The following is an 18,825-nucleotide window of genomic DNA, read 5'->3' as shown; positions in this document are numbered from 1 at the left end:
TGCTCAAGCATGTTTGGAATCTATAACTGCTCCTATATAATGGGTTAGTCTTGTGGGCGTTAACTTAGATTGTTGCAGATTTATTGCAAGGCCAGGATCTTGAAGGAGAAACAAAGTGAAGTGTATGTCTCGTTATGCTTTGTGACGGGAGTGTGCTATGAGTAGCCAGTTGTCGATGTACAGAAAGATGTGAATCTTATGAAGCCTGAGGTATGCTGCCACCGGGGCCATGTATTTGGTGAATACTCGGGGGGGGGATCACAAGTCCAAATGGAGGTCTTTTGAACTGGTATGCCTGAGAAGCACAGGTAAGGCCTGTGAGATGGATGGAGTAGTGTGAGGACAGACTTCAGGGTAACCATGCAGAATTTGGTGGTAGTGATATATTGGTTTAGTTGTCTGAGAACGAAGATAGGGCGGAGGCCTCCGACTTTTTTGGGAATAACAAGAGAAAAAACATTTGACTGTATGGTGTAGTGGTATTGGTTTTACGGCATTTTTGAGTAATGACTTATTTTGTCCTGTAGGGATTGCAATGGAGGTGTGACGGTGTGTGATGGTGGAGGAAGCTGGTGGAGTTCTATGCAGTACTTGTGTTGTATGATGGCAAGGACCCAGGCATCTGTGGTGATGTCATTCCACACAGGCAAGTGCTTGCAGAGGGCAGGGGAAAATATGAGAGGTTGTGTTGAGATCTTGGCCAGTTGGACATAAAACCTGATGTTTAGGTTTACAGTCATTGCGCCTGGTTGTGGTTTGCTGTTGAGGTTTGGCTGGGTAAGGTTGTTGTTTATAGTATGGCACATAGCATGTTTGTCTCTGAGGTTCTTGTTGGAACTTTTGATAAGAGGTGTAAGGGCGGCACCATTGAGTACGCTGTGGGCATTGTTGGTATGTGGGGCAGACGCTCCAACACCTGGCAGCTATTCTCTTTTTCTGGACGTTCTCGAGAATGTCGTCATCTGTCTCAGCACTGAAGAGGCCAACTCCATTGAAGGGGAAGTTCTAAGCCAGGAAAATTGGCAAAGTGCTACAGAGGTAGCCATAGATGTGCCATGGACGGTGTGCCCAGCAGAGAGCATCTATTATTTAACTACCGAGAGACCTTCTTGTTGGAAGGTTTCAGCTAACACCCTTTTGTCTTCAGGGAGTGCATCAACAAAGGTAGACATATTGTCCCAAAGAAAGCGTTAGTACTGTAGGTACCCATAGCTCCTTGATAGCTGGCAACCCTCATAGTAAAAGCAGCAGAAGAATATAGCCATCTGCCCATTGAGTTGATGCGCCTGCTATCTTTATTAGGTGGTATTAAAACCTCCTGATGTCGAGAGCAAGACAGTGATGCCTCGACAAAGATGGAATTAAAAGCCAGTTTTTTTCAAAAATATAGCATCAGGGTCATGCACTCGATAGAGGTTGTCAATGCACTTTGACACTGTGTGTGATGAGGCTGGTTTGGTCCCGGAATGCCTAGCTGTGCTAAGGAGAGATAGAAGCATGGAAATATGGATTGGTGTGGTAATGTCCTTAGATATGAGATTATAAAGATGATCTGCTGGCTCAGTAGCAGGTCTGTGGATTTGTAGGTTGAGGGATTTAGCCATATGAACCATTAGCTGAGCACAGGTTTGAAAATCTTCCGCTGGTGACAAGGATCCGTGTCTGCTAGGTCAGAATCTGGTGATGTTAGAAGTCCCAACTGATGTCTGGAACCGTGATCAGACTGTTCGGCTTCATGTCGTGGGTCAATCAACTGTTGACTGACATCAATGTTGAAGGGCTGCTCTTCAAAGTATTTCTGTCAACATCAAAGGTGGACAGCGGTCGATATCTAGGGTCGTTGACTGCTGTCAACATCAAAGGTGCATCAATCGACAGCAGTCGATATTGAGGGTTGTGAACATCGATGGAATCAGTATGGAACTGGTGTCAATATGGAAGTTGCTGTCAGTGTTGAGATGGTTGCCAAGGTGACAAAGGTATTGATGGACCACATTGGATGACAGTGGAATAGACAGACGCCGGCGATGTTGAGTGGGATGAGCAGTCACGGTTATCCGAATGGGAAGGAAAGTAGTAGCTTGCCAGTGTCGAAAAATGACCAGAGCTGAAGATTGTTGATCGGCTTGTCTAGGTTTCTTAGGCGCCGACTGATAGGAGGTGCCTGGTAATTCTTGGCAATCATGATGATAAGATTGCTCTGACACTGAAGATTTCTGTGTGGGGATAACATGCTATGGTGCTGCTGTCAAACCAGGAAAAATAACTGGTTGATAGTACTTGGCAGGCCTCTACATCAGGCACTGATTGGGGCAAAAGGCATCTGGATGATAGTGCTGAGTGTAAGCCATGTCCGCGCGAGAAGGCAAGCGGACACTTTTGCAGGATTGGTACCTCTGTTGATGTGCCAGAGGCCGAGGTGATAGGCCTACTGAATCAAAGGCACAATTTTGATTTGCGTTTCAGTGCTGTGGATGTCCAGTGAAGCAACTGGTGAAGACTCACTAGGAGAACCCGAAAATTTTTGAGGGCTACTAGGAAAAGTTGTGAGTTGGCCAACACACTGTTCCCATTTGGGAAACTGCGATGGTGATGGTTGGTTAGGTGGAAGTGCTTCATCATCTGATACAGAACCAACACAGATGAGGTCTTTGGACTTCAGTGGTTGTGGAGTCGGGGTGGAAATGGCTTTAGAGGGCTTCGATTTCGAAGACTTAGCCTTCTTTGGTAGTGAAGATTCAGGTGCCGAGGAAACGTCAGTCAACGGTTTTCGTTCAGTGGCTGTTTTGATGTCCAGGGTTTCAATGTCAACTGTTTGGCTTTGTGAGCCTGCATGGTGATCAAAAAAGTTGATGTTGGGGCACGACATGTTCAGAACTAGATAGAGATGAAGGACGTTGTTTTGCCATCTTGGAAATAGCTTTATCCATGGTTTTAGCATGGGGTATGGATTTACAGGAAGGTTGGGCCATGGGCTTAGCAGACTGGAGAGATTACTCCCAAAGCTAAAGTTTGAGCCTAGAAAGGTGACTGCGGAGAACTCTGTGCTTGAAGTTTTTGCAGTGAGGGCAGGAAGACGTTTGATGAGCCTCACTGAGGCAAAAAGGCACTTAGCACAGCCGTCAGAAAGTGGGACTTTGTTGTTGCAGACCACACAGCATTTGAATGGGCCTGAAGAGGCCATGAACTAAAAACCAGGGGGAAAGGAGGGGTGCTTCACCCCTAAGTCTGGAGCGTAACTTGATTTGGAAAAAATAATAAGGATTGGTAATAAAAGAGATTTTGAAATAATAAGGTAAGTAACTTTCTTTCGAAGCAATGATCAAGGCTCTCTGTGCGGCGATTGAAAAGAAAGTGAAGGGAGAGCCTTGGCGCCAAGGTACATATATCCAAGGGGGAGGGGTCTGCACTGATGTATCTTTTTGCTACCGCAGAATCTCTAGAATATTTCGACAAGGCTCCGCACATGCACGGATCACCCATAGTGTGAATCACAGCAGTCCACTCAAAGAACTACAATTACAGGTAGGTAACATGTCAATTCTTACTTGGCCCCAGAACCCTAAATGCGGTTTAGCATCATTCATTTTCCTTCTTAAGAGATGTGTTGTGGTTTTGAAGACCATTACAGCCACCCGATTCCTGAATTCTCTCTCTGGCTTCTTGACAATATGTTCGTATATATGCTACAGTGGGTGTGGGTGTGTGAAAGAGAATATGCTTCATAACTCAGCTGACAAGAAATAACAGTATCTCACAAAGCTGTTTCGCTCATTACTGTGTTCTCAATATGCTAACTGAGGTACAGTAATATTTTAATGCAGTTAGAATGATGCATAACAGTCAGGTGCTAGTTTGTTTTTTTAAAAAATTTATATTTATCTGTGTTCTCTTACAGTGGCAAGGTATTTGACAGGTGCAGGTCACTGTGGAAAAGCTACACAGCCATTGCTTTTTAAACAAGTGCTTATTGCAAGTAAAGTATAGCCTTATGCATGCAATTTTGAGGTAGACGATAGTGTCAAGAAAAGGGAATTATAATGCTGTTATTTTGAATCAATTTCAGTATGAAACAAATAGACAAATGAAATGAAAACCGAGTAGACATTGTCTAGAGGGGTGGGGTAAAAATCTAATAAATAAATAAACAAACAAATGTATTTCATTTCCACAATAATATTCCCTTACTGCCACTGTTTTATTCCATCCACTATATCTCGACACCACATTTTTCTTTTGTTACTCACTTGTCGATGGGCATCTCTGAGGTAGGTATCATAACCTGTACCCTCCACATGGTAGGAAGATTTGGCTTCATCTGGTACAAGACAGAGAAAACTAAAAAGAGAAACAGATCAAGGTAATTTGTTTCAATACCATTATGGCAGGTATGCCAAACATGGTTGGATCCATGCTTGACACAAGCAGTTACACATTCTAATTTCTGCAGTGTACATTCCATTTCTGTCTACTTCCCGGAAAGACAGAAAAATTGCAAATGGTAAAATATGTACAGTGGTGCCTCGCACAATGGGTGCCTCACACAACGATGAATTCACACAACGATGCCTTTTTCTGTTAAATTTGCCGCCTCACACAGCGATGTTTCCTATGGGGGATTTTCACACAACGATGTCTCTTTTTCGTTCCTGTAAAAGTGTCTTACAATGTTTGGAAGCCATTTTAAATGCTTGCAATGGTTAGCCCACCTCCTGAACCCTATGCAAACTGATTTTGGTGTTGTTCTGACACTTCATTAATTTGTGGTGATTTTTTGTTTTTCCCCCTCATTGAACTCCATGCATTTCAATGAGGGGGAAAAACAAAAAATCACCACAAATTAACGAACAGTCAGAACACCACCAAAATCAGTTTGCATAGGGTTCAGGAGGTGGGCTAACCATTGCAAGCATGTAAAAGAGCTTCCAAACATTGTAAGACACTTTTACAGGAGCGAAAAGGGAGATCGGGAAGAGCTTTAAAAGGCAAACGGAGATCAAAGAGCCCTTTCCCGATCTCCCTTTTCGCTCCTGTAAAAGTGTCTTACAATGTTTGGAAGCTCTTTTAAATGCTTGCAATGGTTAGCCCACCTCCTGAACCCTATGCAAACTGATTTTGGTGTTGTTCTGACACTTCGTTAATTTGTGGTGATTTTTTGTTTTTCCCCTCATTGAACTCCATGCATTTCAATGAGGGGGAAAAACAAAAAATTACCATAAATTAACGAAGTGTCAGAACAACACCAAAATCAGTTTGCATAGGTTTCAGGAGGTGGGCTAACCATTGCAAGCATTTAAAACGGCTTCCAAACATTGTAAGACACTTTTACAGGAGTGAAAAAGGACTTCGCAAAGCCACTGAAATGTATTGAGTTGGCTTCAATACATTCCAATGGAGGAAACATTGTTTCACACAGCGATGTTTCCTATGGGGATTTTCACTCAGCGATGGCAATCCGTTCCAATTGGAACGGATTAACCGGTTTTCAATGCATTCCTATGGGAAATGGTGTTTCACAGAACGATGTTTCACACAACGTTGATTTTTTTGGAACCAATTAACATCGTTGTGTGAGGCACCACTGTATATGGTTAGGTGTCCTTCCTTCTGATTCCACTGCATATATTCTAGTGAGTTTTGGTATGTCCCACAAAAGAGCACTGTCCAACCATAACCAAGAGAATGAAGAACCAACTCCTTCCAGGAGAATCTATTAATCCACATGCATCAACAGTAGAACCCACCACTCCTTTACTTATTTATTTACTCATTTATTTTACTTTATTGTTATTATGACCATGGTCAGCCATGTTAGAGATACAAAACTAAAACACAGTAACAAATCAAATAGTATTTACAAGCTATACAAAGCAGCCTGAAATCCCTATTGGAATTGAGTGTAAGTTTTTAATCGGATTACTGCAGTGATTTAATAAACTGTTTTCTAATCAACTGATTTAATAAAGCTACATTATGTAAGAAAGCTAATCATGACCCATGGCCAACAATGGGTGATCCTGGGTTGAAACTTCATTTCTGCAGTTTGCTGTCATTTGGTCTATCAAGAGTTCTGCCTAACATGGCTCTCTCTAGCTGTGAAGAAAATGTTTCTTTTATTAATAAAACTAAAGAAAACGCTACAGTACTTTTTTCTGAACCAAACACACACAAACACAAAGACACTTTTATTTATTTACCTTTTGCTGATTGGCAACTGTAAAATCCTACGGCTATTTTTATATTAGTACTCACAGCTCTACTTTTCAAGGGCCAGACTGGTACGTAGTCAGCATAGATGTCTTCCTACCCCACAAGCTCTGATGTCCAACTGTGTCGAACATCAGAGGTCATGGTTTCCTCTCACACTCCACAGATGAGCTGCTAGAAGACAGGGCTTCTCCTACTGAAGCTCAATGTAGAATTTTTTTTCCCCTACAGAAGAGTGATTTGGCTTCGAGAAAGCTTTCTATTTAACCCAGATTTTTATTCAGGTTTAAAATATCTGCCTCCCCTGTTGATTACAATATAGTTGTTTTATTCCACTCTTGGTTTTTTTCACACTTAAACTGGTTTGAGTGTACTTTTTCTTTGTAATTATTAGCTACTTTTTGGTTACTTTTTAGGGTAAAAAAACATCAACTCTAGAGATGGGGACAAATATAAAAAAGGATTGGTTTTTCTGACAAACATAGCTGATTTGTTAAATATTCATCAATCCGTATTTGTGGGTTCCAGAGACCCCTACGAATATGAAGGGATGAATATTTACCCTTTTTTATTTGTTCTTCGTATTAAAAAACAAAAACAAAACCATTCTGCCTACCGGCAGTCACCACCCCACACAGCCACCCAATACCACAGCCTACCCCCCCCGACCTCTTCCTTTCCCTACCTTAGTATTGTACGTACTGCCAATGTTTGCCTCTTTTTCCCTTTGTTTACTCTAGTTTCCATAGGTTAATTACAAATAGTTCTAGAGATCAGTGTTTATATCTAATTTAGGTCCCTTATCTGAAAATTAACAAGTGTTCCAATATTTACAAACGCTAATTAATATTGTATCTGAGTAAACAAAGTATGATTTTATTGCCACGAGAGGGTGGCTAGATGTATGCCAGGGAGGGGGAAAGCAACATTTCCCTCCATCCAGCTTTTTGGATAAGACTCTGTGCTCCTTTGGCTTGAACAACACACAAGAGTGTGATCTTATAACACATCTTTTATGAACCAACAGAACTGTAGAAATACAACACCCATCTCTCCATTATAGGGAAAGTGTGCCCTCCTGCTGCCCCTCAGCACCACTTTTCTTCTCAAGGATATTTCTCTTTGAGCTTTCTGTTTGGTATCTTCTCATATGCAACCTAGAGGTTAATTTCCACCATATCAACCAACCATTTTCTCCACTGTTAACCTTTGTAATATAATGGCTGAATGTACAACAGTTATTTCACAGTTAATTGCAAGATAACGGTGAATGGAGAAAATATAAAAACAAGCCTGAAGCACTAAGTCAAAGATGTCAAATGGCATCCAGCTTTGGAACGATGCAGCAAGAACATCTCGTGTCAGATTCATTATATTCCATGAAGCTCAATGATCTATATTTAAAGTCTCCTTTCTGCCACACTATTTCCCTCATTCTTTCGCTCATTCCCCATTGTTCGTTCTCTTGCAGACACACAAACACCTATACACATAGGTGTGTGTGCCAGTGGCCTCTCACACAGATGGTAGCTGCAGGAAGGTGATGGGCTACCCTACCTTTCCTTAGATTCTCAGGCTCTAACTCACAGGAAAATGACACATACACAGCACTTCCATATACATAGCACTTATTGTGTCAGCCTTACCAATCTTGCACATAGAAATGGGGCTGCTACTTAATAACACAGAAGAATCATGAGAAGGCTGCAGTTATTTTGAAAAATTACCTGTTATAAAGTTCAACTTACCTATTTACAATTTTGTGAACTTCTGTCTTCCCATCATTCTTTGAATGATCTGGGCTGGCAGGTGGAGAAGCACTAAGCCACTCTTGGTTTGACAACATGGTATCAGGAGAAAGGTCAGTAAATAATGGATCCTCTTCCAGATCTCTGTGAATGTTTAGTAGAAAAACAAGGATTTTAAAAAAATTATTTATTTATTTATTTATTTATTTGATTTTTACCCCGCCGTAAAAATCGCTTAAAAAGCGCTTAAAACTTATTTCAAATCACAAGCTGCTTTCAAAATATGCTCAAAGAAAGAAACACACACTAAGGTCTCTGTAAGTATACCTAGAATTAGTGTCACAATTCTTTGAATGTTGTCTTGACTCTACTTAGCACCCTGCACCTTGTGCAGTGACAAGGAAGCACATGGTCTAAAAGGGGCTTAGGTACTTCTTACCCATGGTGAAAGACACCAAATTAACCACAGCAATGTGCAAACCTAGAGAATTCTCAGTGCTCTCACATCAGCTCCTTCAAATTAATCAACAACAGCTTTAAGTTTTGCCAAATACCACTGAGAACAAAGACAAAGTAGCCCACAGAATACATTCTTATACTGATCAAGTCACATAGATCAATGAGGTGCAGACTGGATTAATATGTGCATGTAAGAGGAAAACTGTCATCGAGAGGTTACACTATTCCACTCAGAGTAGATCAAAGTTTGCTTGCAGAGGACATCTAAGGCCTTTCTTTCCCTCTTCTTGCTGGGAAGTGAGCAGGGTGTGCAGTTCAAGATCTTTATGTAGCCCTTCCTGTCCAACTAGGTAGCTAAGGGCACATCCTCTTTGCAGAGAAAGGCAGAGAATTCAGTGTCTCCCTCAATGCTCATTTCCAGGGTAACTGAATATGAGTACTGGCAGAAGGGTAGATGAGGGGAGGGGAGGGGAGAAATTTAAAGCGGGGAAAGAGCCTAACCCCATAACATTACATAGCTAAAGGCACTGGTGGAGGGGTGAAGTAGGAGGGACAATTTCATACTCCCTCCTACCCCAGATAGGAGGGAAATAATACTAAGCTAAACAGACTAATAGGTGTGTTTTTGTTTTGTTTTGTTTTTGGTTTTTTTTATAAGACAGTTTTTTTGTGCTGCTAGGTTGGACCAAAAGAAACAAATATGCCAAAAAATCATGAATTACTAAAGTGGCCTTTTGCAGTCAACTCCCTCACTCAGACACTGATTCCCACTGCAATCCTCTACTGTATTTCTTCATTCAGCAATGAATCTCACTCATTGGGTCTCACTCCTTCGTCAATGTATTTGGAATTGCAGCCTAAAATATGCAAAAGTGATTTGTGAAATGTGCAAAATTCATCAGTGAGGATGTGCAAAGTATCTGGGATATAATCATTTAAAAATGTCCATTACTTGGTCTAAAATAGAAATTCTATATTTAGATGCAACAGTGTTTCAGCCTAGCAAAACACAAGTCCTTTAATTTATAAAGCAAACTTTAATTATGACAAAGGCAGCTGAAAGATTTCAGTGACCCAAAGGAAATGGGAAGAAAATGAGAAAAGAAAGAAAACATACACGGCCCCTGCTATCTGGCCATTTTCTACCACATCTTTATCTTCTGGGCAAGGAGGTTTATATTCTGTATAATTCCTCTCCTCCAAATTTCGAAGAACCAAGTTATAAAGAATGTGTTCATCAGGTTTTTGCAAGAGGTGCTCAAACATTCTGAGTGTCATTATGCTGATCTGCAATGTTTAAAAAAGAAAGAAAAAGAAACATTAAGAAAAGAAGGTTTCTTCCTCAAGGAAGGTTTCCCTGCAGCATACATCCTGTGCACTTCTTTATACTGCAGTGCCCATCAAGTAGTCTTCTACTTCTCACATATGTTTCTTCTCAATGCTATCAATTGTTCATCCCTAACAGAATGGCAGACAAAACAGCAGGAATAACCTAGTAACAGGTTACCAGTTCACAAACACAGACAGGCAGACAAATCCAGGACTCTAGCTATTTGTATTTCAGCACTCTGTTCTGTGGATTACTCAAAATTGATTCTCTGATGCACTACAAAGAGCCTAGAGCAGGATCAGTGGCTGTTATAAAAATCTGACCTTGATGTAGGACATTATCACTTTTAGATGTCTACAGATAAAGTCCCTAAACACAGTCATTTTCCCCTCCCCCTTTTTTATAATGTTGAATATCAACACTCTTAATAAATATCTGAGGATAGTTGATAGTGAAATGGCAATGATCTTGGCAGTCATCACTACATACGTATGCTGTGTTTCAATTTCTTACCTCATCTGAGATGTGATCACAGTGCTCAATTAAGCGATGTCGCAATGGGTGCCTGTTTATGTCCATCTGTTTTTCTGGCTCTCTCTGATCTCCAAGGATAAAGTATACCATCTCATGCACTAAGGCATCTGAGCTGACTTGACGCACAATGCGATGCAAGAGGGCAGTTGATGTTAGAATTCCGATCTCTGAACTGATACAAGAAGAGTTGTGTTGTTGTTTTTTTAAGCAAATGACATACACTCTTGCTGTAGAAGGAGTGGGGTGAGAGAAGAAGCAACCTCTTTTATTTACATGAAAAGCTTACTCACGTTTGCATTAGCTGGGGTTCCATTACACCAACAAAAAAACGTTCCCGCACTGAGCTTGCCAAGGCCGCAGCAGTTGTCTGAAATGCAGGAGGGCACAGAGAAGTTGCCTTTCAGATTTAGGAAATACCGTTTTCTAAACATGGTTCAGATGATATATACATAAGGATGAAAGCATTCATCTCAAACCTGGTGAGCTTCTTTAATGAGCTGATCACAATAATCAAACCAGGACAAAAATGAAATCAAGGCTCTTTTCCCTGGAAAAGCAGATGCATCTTCTTTGTGGCTGTAGGAGTCCAAGCTGAAATGCAGTAAGAGAAGGGGAAGTAAGCACATGTTTGGTATTTATCATCACCATAATATAATCAAAAGTAATAGTTCCACCAAAACACTTACATAATACTTGTAGTTTATAGATCTGTTAACATTTTTATTCTTTGAAAAGACATCTCAAGCACAAACTATCTTAATATTAACAACACAAAATTAATCGGTGTGTTATTCAGATATACCTCACACATAATATTCACAAAGCATAACATATAACTTAAATAAGCAAAAACAATACTCTTACCCCCAGTTAACTCCTTCCACAGTTTCAATATCTAAGGGATCCATTGACTGAGGGAGAGCTTTGTAAAGAGAGGCCAGCCTGTCCGTCAGCAGTTCACATAAGCACGTACTCCGGGTTAAACATTTGGCAGCAGCTGGCTCAGGCAAACTCACTAGAAGCATGAGGCCTTCGCAAGCTTTCACGGCTACTCGGCCATCCTATCACATAGAGAGAAGGTGGAAATAAAATACTGGTAACACAGTCATTTCTACCACTGTTGTTTCTTTGTGCTGCTGTACAGGCTCCATGTCTGTATATTTTTATTGACAAAGAAACCTAGTGAGTGAATTATTTAATCCATTGTATTGTACCCTTTGATTCAAAACTTCCATGATGGTCTACTATAGCTAATTAAAAATGCATCAAAGAACATCCACAAATGTAAACGAATCCAAATACCCCTTCTCTAGTTTTGAAGCCTTCAGTTCTACTGGTTTTTATGGGTTTTTCGGGCTCTGAAGGTTTTCTTCCTAACGTTTCGCCAGTCTCTGTGGCTGGCATCTTCAGAGGACTGGAGTCAGAACTCTGTCTGGTGCAGTTTGCTTGGACAGTTGAGTATTTATAGCTGTGGGATCAGCTTTTGTCCTGTTCAGGAGATTGGGTGATTATGCTGATCAGCGTGTTTTTTGTTGTGGGTGTATTGTTGTGATAAGGGGGAGAGATTATCTGTCACTTCATTTCTACATTCAGTTAACCACTATTTGTTAATTTATTGAAATCAGGAATGTTGGTTAACATTAACCAGGATTATTTAAAGAAGCCAGTTCCCCAAATCACAATTTGAAGTGGCTTGTTATAAACTAATGACAGAAGATAAATCCAAGTTGTTAATCCATCTAACACTACAAACTGTGGTTAAGGGAAAGCAAAATCATAAACTTCAAAATTTCTGCATGGCAAGTCATAGTGAGCTGTGGCTCAGAGTATGTTACTTTACCTTGCTTCATTTTAGTACATACTATTTTGAGCAAGGCTATGCAACTTGCAGCATGACCTGGGGAATGTTCTGAGCTGCCTCTGAGCTTTGGTTAAAAATAAATCTGCCATGATCGTAACAGTGAAAAGGAGGACAAATAACAACAGCTAAATAACCTAAACAAATAATTTTTGAAATATACCATATTTTTAGACATGAGCTTCTCTGAAAGCCAAACTCACAATTCTGATGGGATTAAAGTTTTTCTGGACATTTTTAATTACTGATACAAGTCTTTGCCTTTACTCTTTTATTACTGGAATACTTAGCTATGGAGTACAGACAGACATTTTATTTTCCAGAAAATATTTTGCAAAACCTCTTTTCACACAAAGCCACAATTGTGATGAAAGAGAAAGAAAAGCCTAACTGCCACTGTTTTAGCAAAGATATGCAACTCGTATTTAAAATACTGAGCTGAACACAATAAAATGTATTCCAAAAATCTGATGGAGCAGTTATACTACAACCTTCAACATTTTTGCCTTTATTCCTGAGCAATCAATAAAATTGCTCAGATGCAGAATCCAAATCATTAATTCTGTCCAGATAGTCACTTACTGGGCTTTTGGTGAGATTAAGCAGGGAATTCACTAAATTATAGTCCCCATGTGGACGCACATCCAAGGCCTCAGGAGATGAAGGGATATTTAATTCATCTAGACTTGTGGACAGGTCATCTGCCTGCTGAGGAAGGTCATTCTCTCTCTCAGCTTGCTCCGCTCCACTTGATGTTTCTTCAGGCTGAACAGAATGTCGTGTATCTGCCGCCACTGAATCCTGGCCTTTTAGTGTGTCTTCTACAATTATGTTTGCTGCTCCTTTAGAAGCCATCCCTTTTAGCTTGTTCTGAAAAGTGTTAGATAAAAGGTACAGCTTTACAAAGGTAAAATTGTTGTTTGCTTCAAAGCAGAAATAATACAAGTTGAATACTTCCTAAATCAAAGCAAGCAGAGACACAAAGGCACAAATACACTAATATCATTTTTTAAAAAACAGAACAAGAAGAAGCAGTCAACTGCAATATTGGTTTCTTGAAGAGGCTCTCAGCTTCTCAGTCACTTAAATGTATACACATGAATCTGAGGAGGCTGCCCCAAAAGAAAGCTCTCCATTAGAACTCTCACAATTTGTAAAGTCTTAAATACATAATTTATCTCTGACTCTCTGCAAAGGAACTCATTCCACCTTGCACTAGGATATGCAGGAGTTATACAAATTGCTAAAGTATATATCAGAACTTAGAACAATATCTGGAAAAACTAAGATGTTCAATTCAATTCAAATAATTTGTCATTGTAAAGTATATACATGGTATACCCATACAACAAAATTCACACAGTCACCCAGAGCCCAGACCCACATGCACAAACATAAAAATTCCCCAAACACTCCCCACCCACTAAAAATCCCCCACTGCGGGATTGCAAACATCTACACTGTCCAAGTAACTATTCACTACTGGTGGTCTTTAAGCTCATTAAGTACAATTATAGCTCTGGGATAAAAACTGTTGAGAAAACGTGTGGTCCAAGTCTTAATTGTTCTGTATCTCCTGCCAGACGGCAACAGTTCAAAGAAGTTGTAAGCAGGATGGGAAGAGTCTCTCAGGATGTTGTGTGACTTCTTCAGACAGCGGGATGGGAAGATGTCATCCAGGGTTGGCAGCTGGAGCCCAATGGTATTCTGAGCAATTTTAATGGTTCTCTGTAGAGTTTTGTCTGCTACAGAGCTACTCCCAAACCATGCCAGAATGCCATAGGTTAGGACACTCTCAATAGTGCTATGATAGTAGGACAGAAGTAAATGCTGAGATAACTTCCCAAACATTTTCAGGAAATACAGCCTTCTTCACTGGTATGTTGGCATTTATAGTCCAGGAGAGGTCCTCTGAGACGTAAGTGCCCAGAAATTTAAAACTACCAACTCTCTCCACTTCCTCGCCATTTATGTAAATGTACATTTCTCTTCCATCCCATTTTTGTTCCATAACTCTCAGTCTTGCTGGTTGTGTTCCCTCGTTGTGCAAATGTCACTTTTTATATTGGCAATAATGTTGGTGTTACCCAATCCCTGAAAGCAGCCCGACCCCCACCCAACAGAGCTGCAGCCAGAGTACAGTACAGCAATGGTAATTAGGTGACAAAGACAAGTGTATCTAGCGCAGCTTTTTGGGATTCTTCCATAAAAGAAATAACAAAGGACTGGGAGGGGGAGGGGAGGGGGAGGGAGCAGACATAAATCAAACAGTGCAACAAATAAGAGGTCAGAACCCCCATTTTTACTGCATGGCAATAAAGGAGATGTTTGTCGGTCATTACCACCATAAGCAACTCACTGTGAATAACTTGCCATGTTGTACCTTTCATATTCTGGTGTCTATCAGTCACCCTCATATTTTGGACCAGATGTCACCAAATATTACCTTGTGATTACCAAAATGTATCTATTATATCATCACTCCGCATGTTATATAAGTGAACTTTTATCCCTGCCAGTTAATTATTTCTTCTTCTTGCTTTTTTAGGTATAATGCACAAAATTTTAAAAGTAAAACAAGAATGTTAATACTTTCGAGAATTTGAAGTATACTGCACAGATCCACCACAAACTGGCAATCCTACACGTCCTGTCCTTCAAAAGGAGTGCAAGCATGCAATTTCAGTCATGCTAAATTGGCAAAAATGATGACAGTCCTCTTCACATGGCTTTGGCACAAGTAAAAGAAAAGCTGAAGGTGAGCAGAAATGATAAAAATGGTAAAAAAAATGCATAGGCTGGGATAATTCCTCCGGCTTTTAGGCCAGCCAGTGTATCAAGTCAATGCAAGAGGTATACTTAAGCCACTGAAGGAAGTAGGTGCCACCCGATTTGTCAAATTTTCAGCAGTAATGTCAAATTTAGTATGTGCAGGCAACCTTCTGACACCAACACGTTCAAGCGAAAATGTGGATTTTTAGGTCACAACCCCAATCCATTTTATCTCTCTGGGACTGGAAACAGCTTCAGATCCCAATCTAATCTCATGCTTCTAAGCTATATATCTCTTTTTTAAAAACAAAAAACAAAAGGTGTGTGCAAAGCAGCAGCAGTAATTCCCAGGGTGCTTGCCTGACACTATAGCAAGATCCAGAAGCCTTTTTCAAACACTGCAAGCTATGCCACTTTCTTCATGGGGAAGACTTACACTTCTCACTGCAAATCTGCTTCAGCTTTTTAGTCTTCAGGTCTGCTAATAAGTATACTGATTCAGTCCATCAGTATTCACCGTAAGAGGTAAAAAGTATGTTTACACAGATCAACATCCTTAAGTAAGAAGTTAATGGCTTCATATTTTTACAATTTGTAGAATGGCATTCCTCTATTAAAATTAAGTTGCATAAACACCAATTGTGCACATATCTGTCCTTAAGCCTGAGCAATATTTTATGAGACTTAGCTTCTCTTCCTGTCAAGTGCTGGAACAACATGCCACATTCCATGCATCACAAAAAATGAACTCAGAGCTGCTGCATGCTAGATTTTTATTATAATATCTCAGGTGATTCTCAGTGTAAACATTAGTGAGAGAAAGATGGCACAAATATTAGTGTATAAAAGCCCCACCACCCATGTATATTCCCTGCAAAATTTTACCACAGAAATGCCTGACTAATTACCAAATAGATTAAATTTAGCTCCTTTCCAGTTTGTAAACTGAGTCAATTTAAAAGTGAGATTGGCCTATTGCTTAGCATAATAAGTTTTGCTAGAACAGACCTGTTGAATCAGTGGGGAGTCAACTCTTCCATAATTTCTTTTGATTTAAATGGGCCTATTCCTATTGTGCCTAACTTTAACACAGTAAATTGCAACTAGAATAGGCCCATTTGAATCCACTTATGGATTAACTTAATTCACCAAATATCCACTGATTCAGTTAGTCTACTCTAGTTCAACTTACTGTGCTAAGCAACAGAATTCAGCCAATGAGTATGTAAAAGAAATGTTTTTGTGCTGGGCTACATGTAGTTGCCACGACTTCTGAACTCCTCCAGTTCTGATATGTGGTGACATTAATGCACTAGACTGCCAGTATGCTCTTAACAACCATGGAGATCCAGAGACCCACTTCATACACAACAGTGTTGCCTGCAACCCTAAAGGCCCTTAAAAAAAGTCTAGTGTCCCTTTTAAATTGGGCCTTACAAGTGTAGAAAAGAGGCTGACAGTCTTTGCCCTCATAAACACTGAAGAAATAAGGGCGAGATTACCAACTGGCAACAGTGACATGGACCGAAGTGGCTAAACACAGAAATCAAAAGAGTCTGAAAGTGACTATTGGACCACTTCTAAAGATTTTGTTTCTCCTGCCTTACTGAGAACAATACAGGCCACACCAATACAGTAGATGCTCTCTGAAAGTCTGTTCCCCAAGGTTAGTAAGTTGCAACACCAGTAAGAACAAAGACAGTTTATGCATCAAGTTCAAGAAAACACTCAAGATTTCCTGGTCTCTTCATGCAGCACTGAGTCCCACCTGCTCACCTGTCTCCTGGAAGTATGTAGGACAGGGTCTTGAATCACCTAGTAGGAAAGTGTAATGAAACAGGCTCTATGTTTTCTGATTCAAGATCACCAACACCAAGGGACTTCACTACCACATCACTGAGGACAGCAAGAACAAGCAACAACTTGCAGAACTTAACAGAAAGAAAAAACCCAATTCAGTTCAGTGGAAATGACACATGAAAATAATTTATTGGGGCTAAGAAAAGAATGCCAAATAAAAATAAATGAGTAACCACACACCCCAAGAATAATATTATTGTATAAATTCTTTCAAAATGTTTAGATTGTGTACCTTCACCTCAAATATTACTGAAGGTAAGACCACCAGAGAAGATTAAATGATTAAAAATAAGCAGGATATAGAAATTTCCACAACATAGGAGAAATTACTTAACCTCTAAGGGAAAAGATGAAATCCTATTACTCTTGGTATAGGGCATAGTTAAGCCTGTGGAAAATCATAGGGACTTACATGCAAGGTAGACTGCACTCATTCTTGATTACACAATTGATACTGCAATTAAGTCACATAGTTGCTCTTGCTAAACCACTCGCTGGATGTGGTTTCTGCCATAGCATTATTTTTAGAACTGTTTATGCAACTTCAGATTATGCAGATATAATTATACAACATGATTCTGGCCAAAGTATTAAAATGATAAATGGACAGTTTACATTCCCTGCTCCTGCAATACCACCACAAAAACAAGAATCTGCTTTCCATGACAGAAGACATTATCTTAATAACTTCCATGAGGCTTTCCAGAAAGAGCTTGGAAATTCACAAATACAGTGGGGTCTTGACTTAGGAACGGCTTGAGTTAAGAACATTTTGACTTAAGAACCACTCTCATAGGAAAATATTGACTTGACTTAAGTACTTAGATTTGAGTTAAGAACTGAAAAAAAACCATGTGGGAGGCAGGGAAAGTGCAAAATGTGAACTTTCAGTTAACTGTTGGCCAGTGAAAAGGGTGCCTGTCTGCTTCCTCACTCCTCCCAGCGTTTAGAGAGTGGATTGGGAGACAGTCTTCAGATTGCCTGGTACTGTACTGCCTGGACTGTATTTTCCCTGCCTTCCCTGAACCTTTCTTGACCTAAGAAAAAAAGAAACAAAATATCCCCCTCTAGTGGTCAAAGGCGGAATAGCAGCTTCCCATTAGTTTCTATGGACGGAAAAGAGCAGATACGGATCAAATGGTTTTCAATGCATTCCTATGGGAAATGCAGATTTGACCTGAGAACTTTTTGACTTGAGAACCGCCTTCCAATACAGATTAAGTTCTCAAGTCAAGACCCCACTGTATCTGGTGATGGCTCAGAAATCAGCAGCAGCTTTCAGCCATCAAATGGTCTTAAAGCCTTAAATATTTGTGAAGTGAAATTCTATGGATAGCAATTCAAAAGTAAGTCCTACTGAGTTAAATGAGATTTACTTCCAAATAACAGACTGTGGGACTGCAATCTTGTACACCTTTTCATATTCCTGCTATTATACACTGTTCTGATTAGGACAAACTCTATGGCCTTCCAGGGCCACTGTTGAAATACTTGACTAGGCAAGCATCTGGTCTCATTCAGCAGGGTCCTCCCTATGTAACACACAGAATTATAACATTTGAAGTGTTTTTTTTTTTTAATTAAATGATTTTCTTATCCTTACTGGTAGGAAACAGAATGTGCAAAACAAAAAGGTACAAATACTTTGTTCATATACTTTGTTTTAATTATAGACCAGGGACTGATTGGCATAGCCTTTCTGATTACACAGCTTATAACAAACTGTGTACACCCAAGTCTCTAAGAAAATTAATTCAAAGTAATATTCAGATGCAGTCTCTAACCGTTGCAGCAGAAAAGAACATTCAACCTGTAAAATTCTCTTCCATAGGCCTCCTCGTTACAAATCCATATGAAACATGAAAAAGCTCCATATATATTCCTTACTGTTGTGTGTAAATCAGTCCTTTATGCAAATGACTGGTGATAAATTTGCAGAACAGCTTTGTTTATTTACTACTCTTACATGAGGTTTTAATTTCTGCAACCTCTAATAAGACAAGGAGGGACACATAAAATTTGGCTTTTTCCCAAAGAGCTGCTGCATCTTGTTAGGT

At 39.9% G+C, this 18,825-nt stretch overlaps 1 protein-coding gene across 2 annotated transcripts in view; it reads right to left on the bottom strand.

Moving 5' to 3' along the window:
* Positions 1 to 18,825, bottom strand: part of FHIP2A (FHF complex subunit HOOK interacting protein 2A) — a 48,594-nt gene that overhangs the window by 12,828 nt on the left and 16,941 nt on the right. Inside the window, exons 6-14 of one of the 2 annotated variants that reach the window (XM_072995511.2) lie at positions 16,685 to 16,723; positions 12,719 to 13,006; positions 11,143 to 11,339; positions 10,755 to 10,869; positions 10,569 to 10,645; positions 10,258 to 10,450; positions 9,532 to 9,701; positions 7,956 to 8,099; positions 4,248 to 4,338 (exon numbers count right to left, since the gene is read on the bottom strand). In XM_072995511.2, coding sequence (XP_072851612.2) covers positions 4,248 to 4,338; positions 7,956 to 8,099; positions 9,532 to 9,701; positions 10,258 to 10,450; positions 10,569 to 10,645; positions 10,755 to 10,869; positions 11,143 to 11,339; positions 12,719 to 13,006; positions 16,685 to 16,723 — 1,314 coding nt within the window. The remainder of the gene's footprint in view (positions 1 to 4,247; positions 4,339 to 7,955; positions 8,100 to 9,531; positions 9,702 to 10,257; positions 10,451 to 10,568; positions 10,646 to 10,754; positions 10,870 to 11,142; positions 11,340 to 12,718; positions 13,007 to 16,684; positions 16,724 to 18,825) is intronic. The other variant, XM_020779947.3, reaches the window with a different exon arrangement.

The sequence above is a fragment of the Pogona vitticeps genome, chromosome 3 (genome assembly GCF_051106095.1).
Source record: "Pogona vitticeps strain Pit_001003342236 chromosome 3, PviZW2.1, whole genome shotgun sequence".
In the NCBI taxonomy this organism is placed as follows: Eukaryota; Metazoa; Chordata; class Lepidosauria; order Squamata; family Agamidae; genus Pogona; species Pogona vitticeps.
The sequence above is the reverse complement of the archived record's forward strand: the minus strand, read 5'-3'. Positions and strand labels throughout refer to the sequence as shown.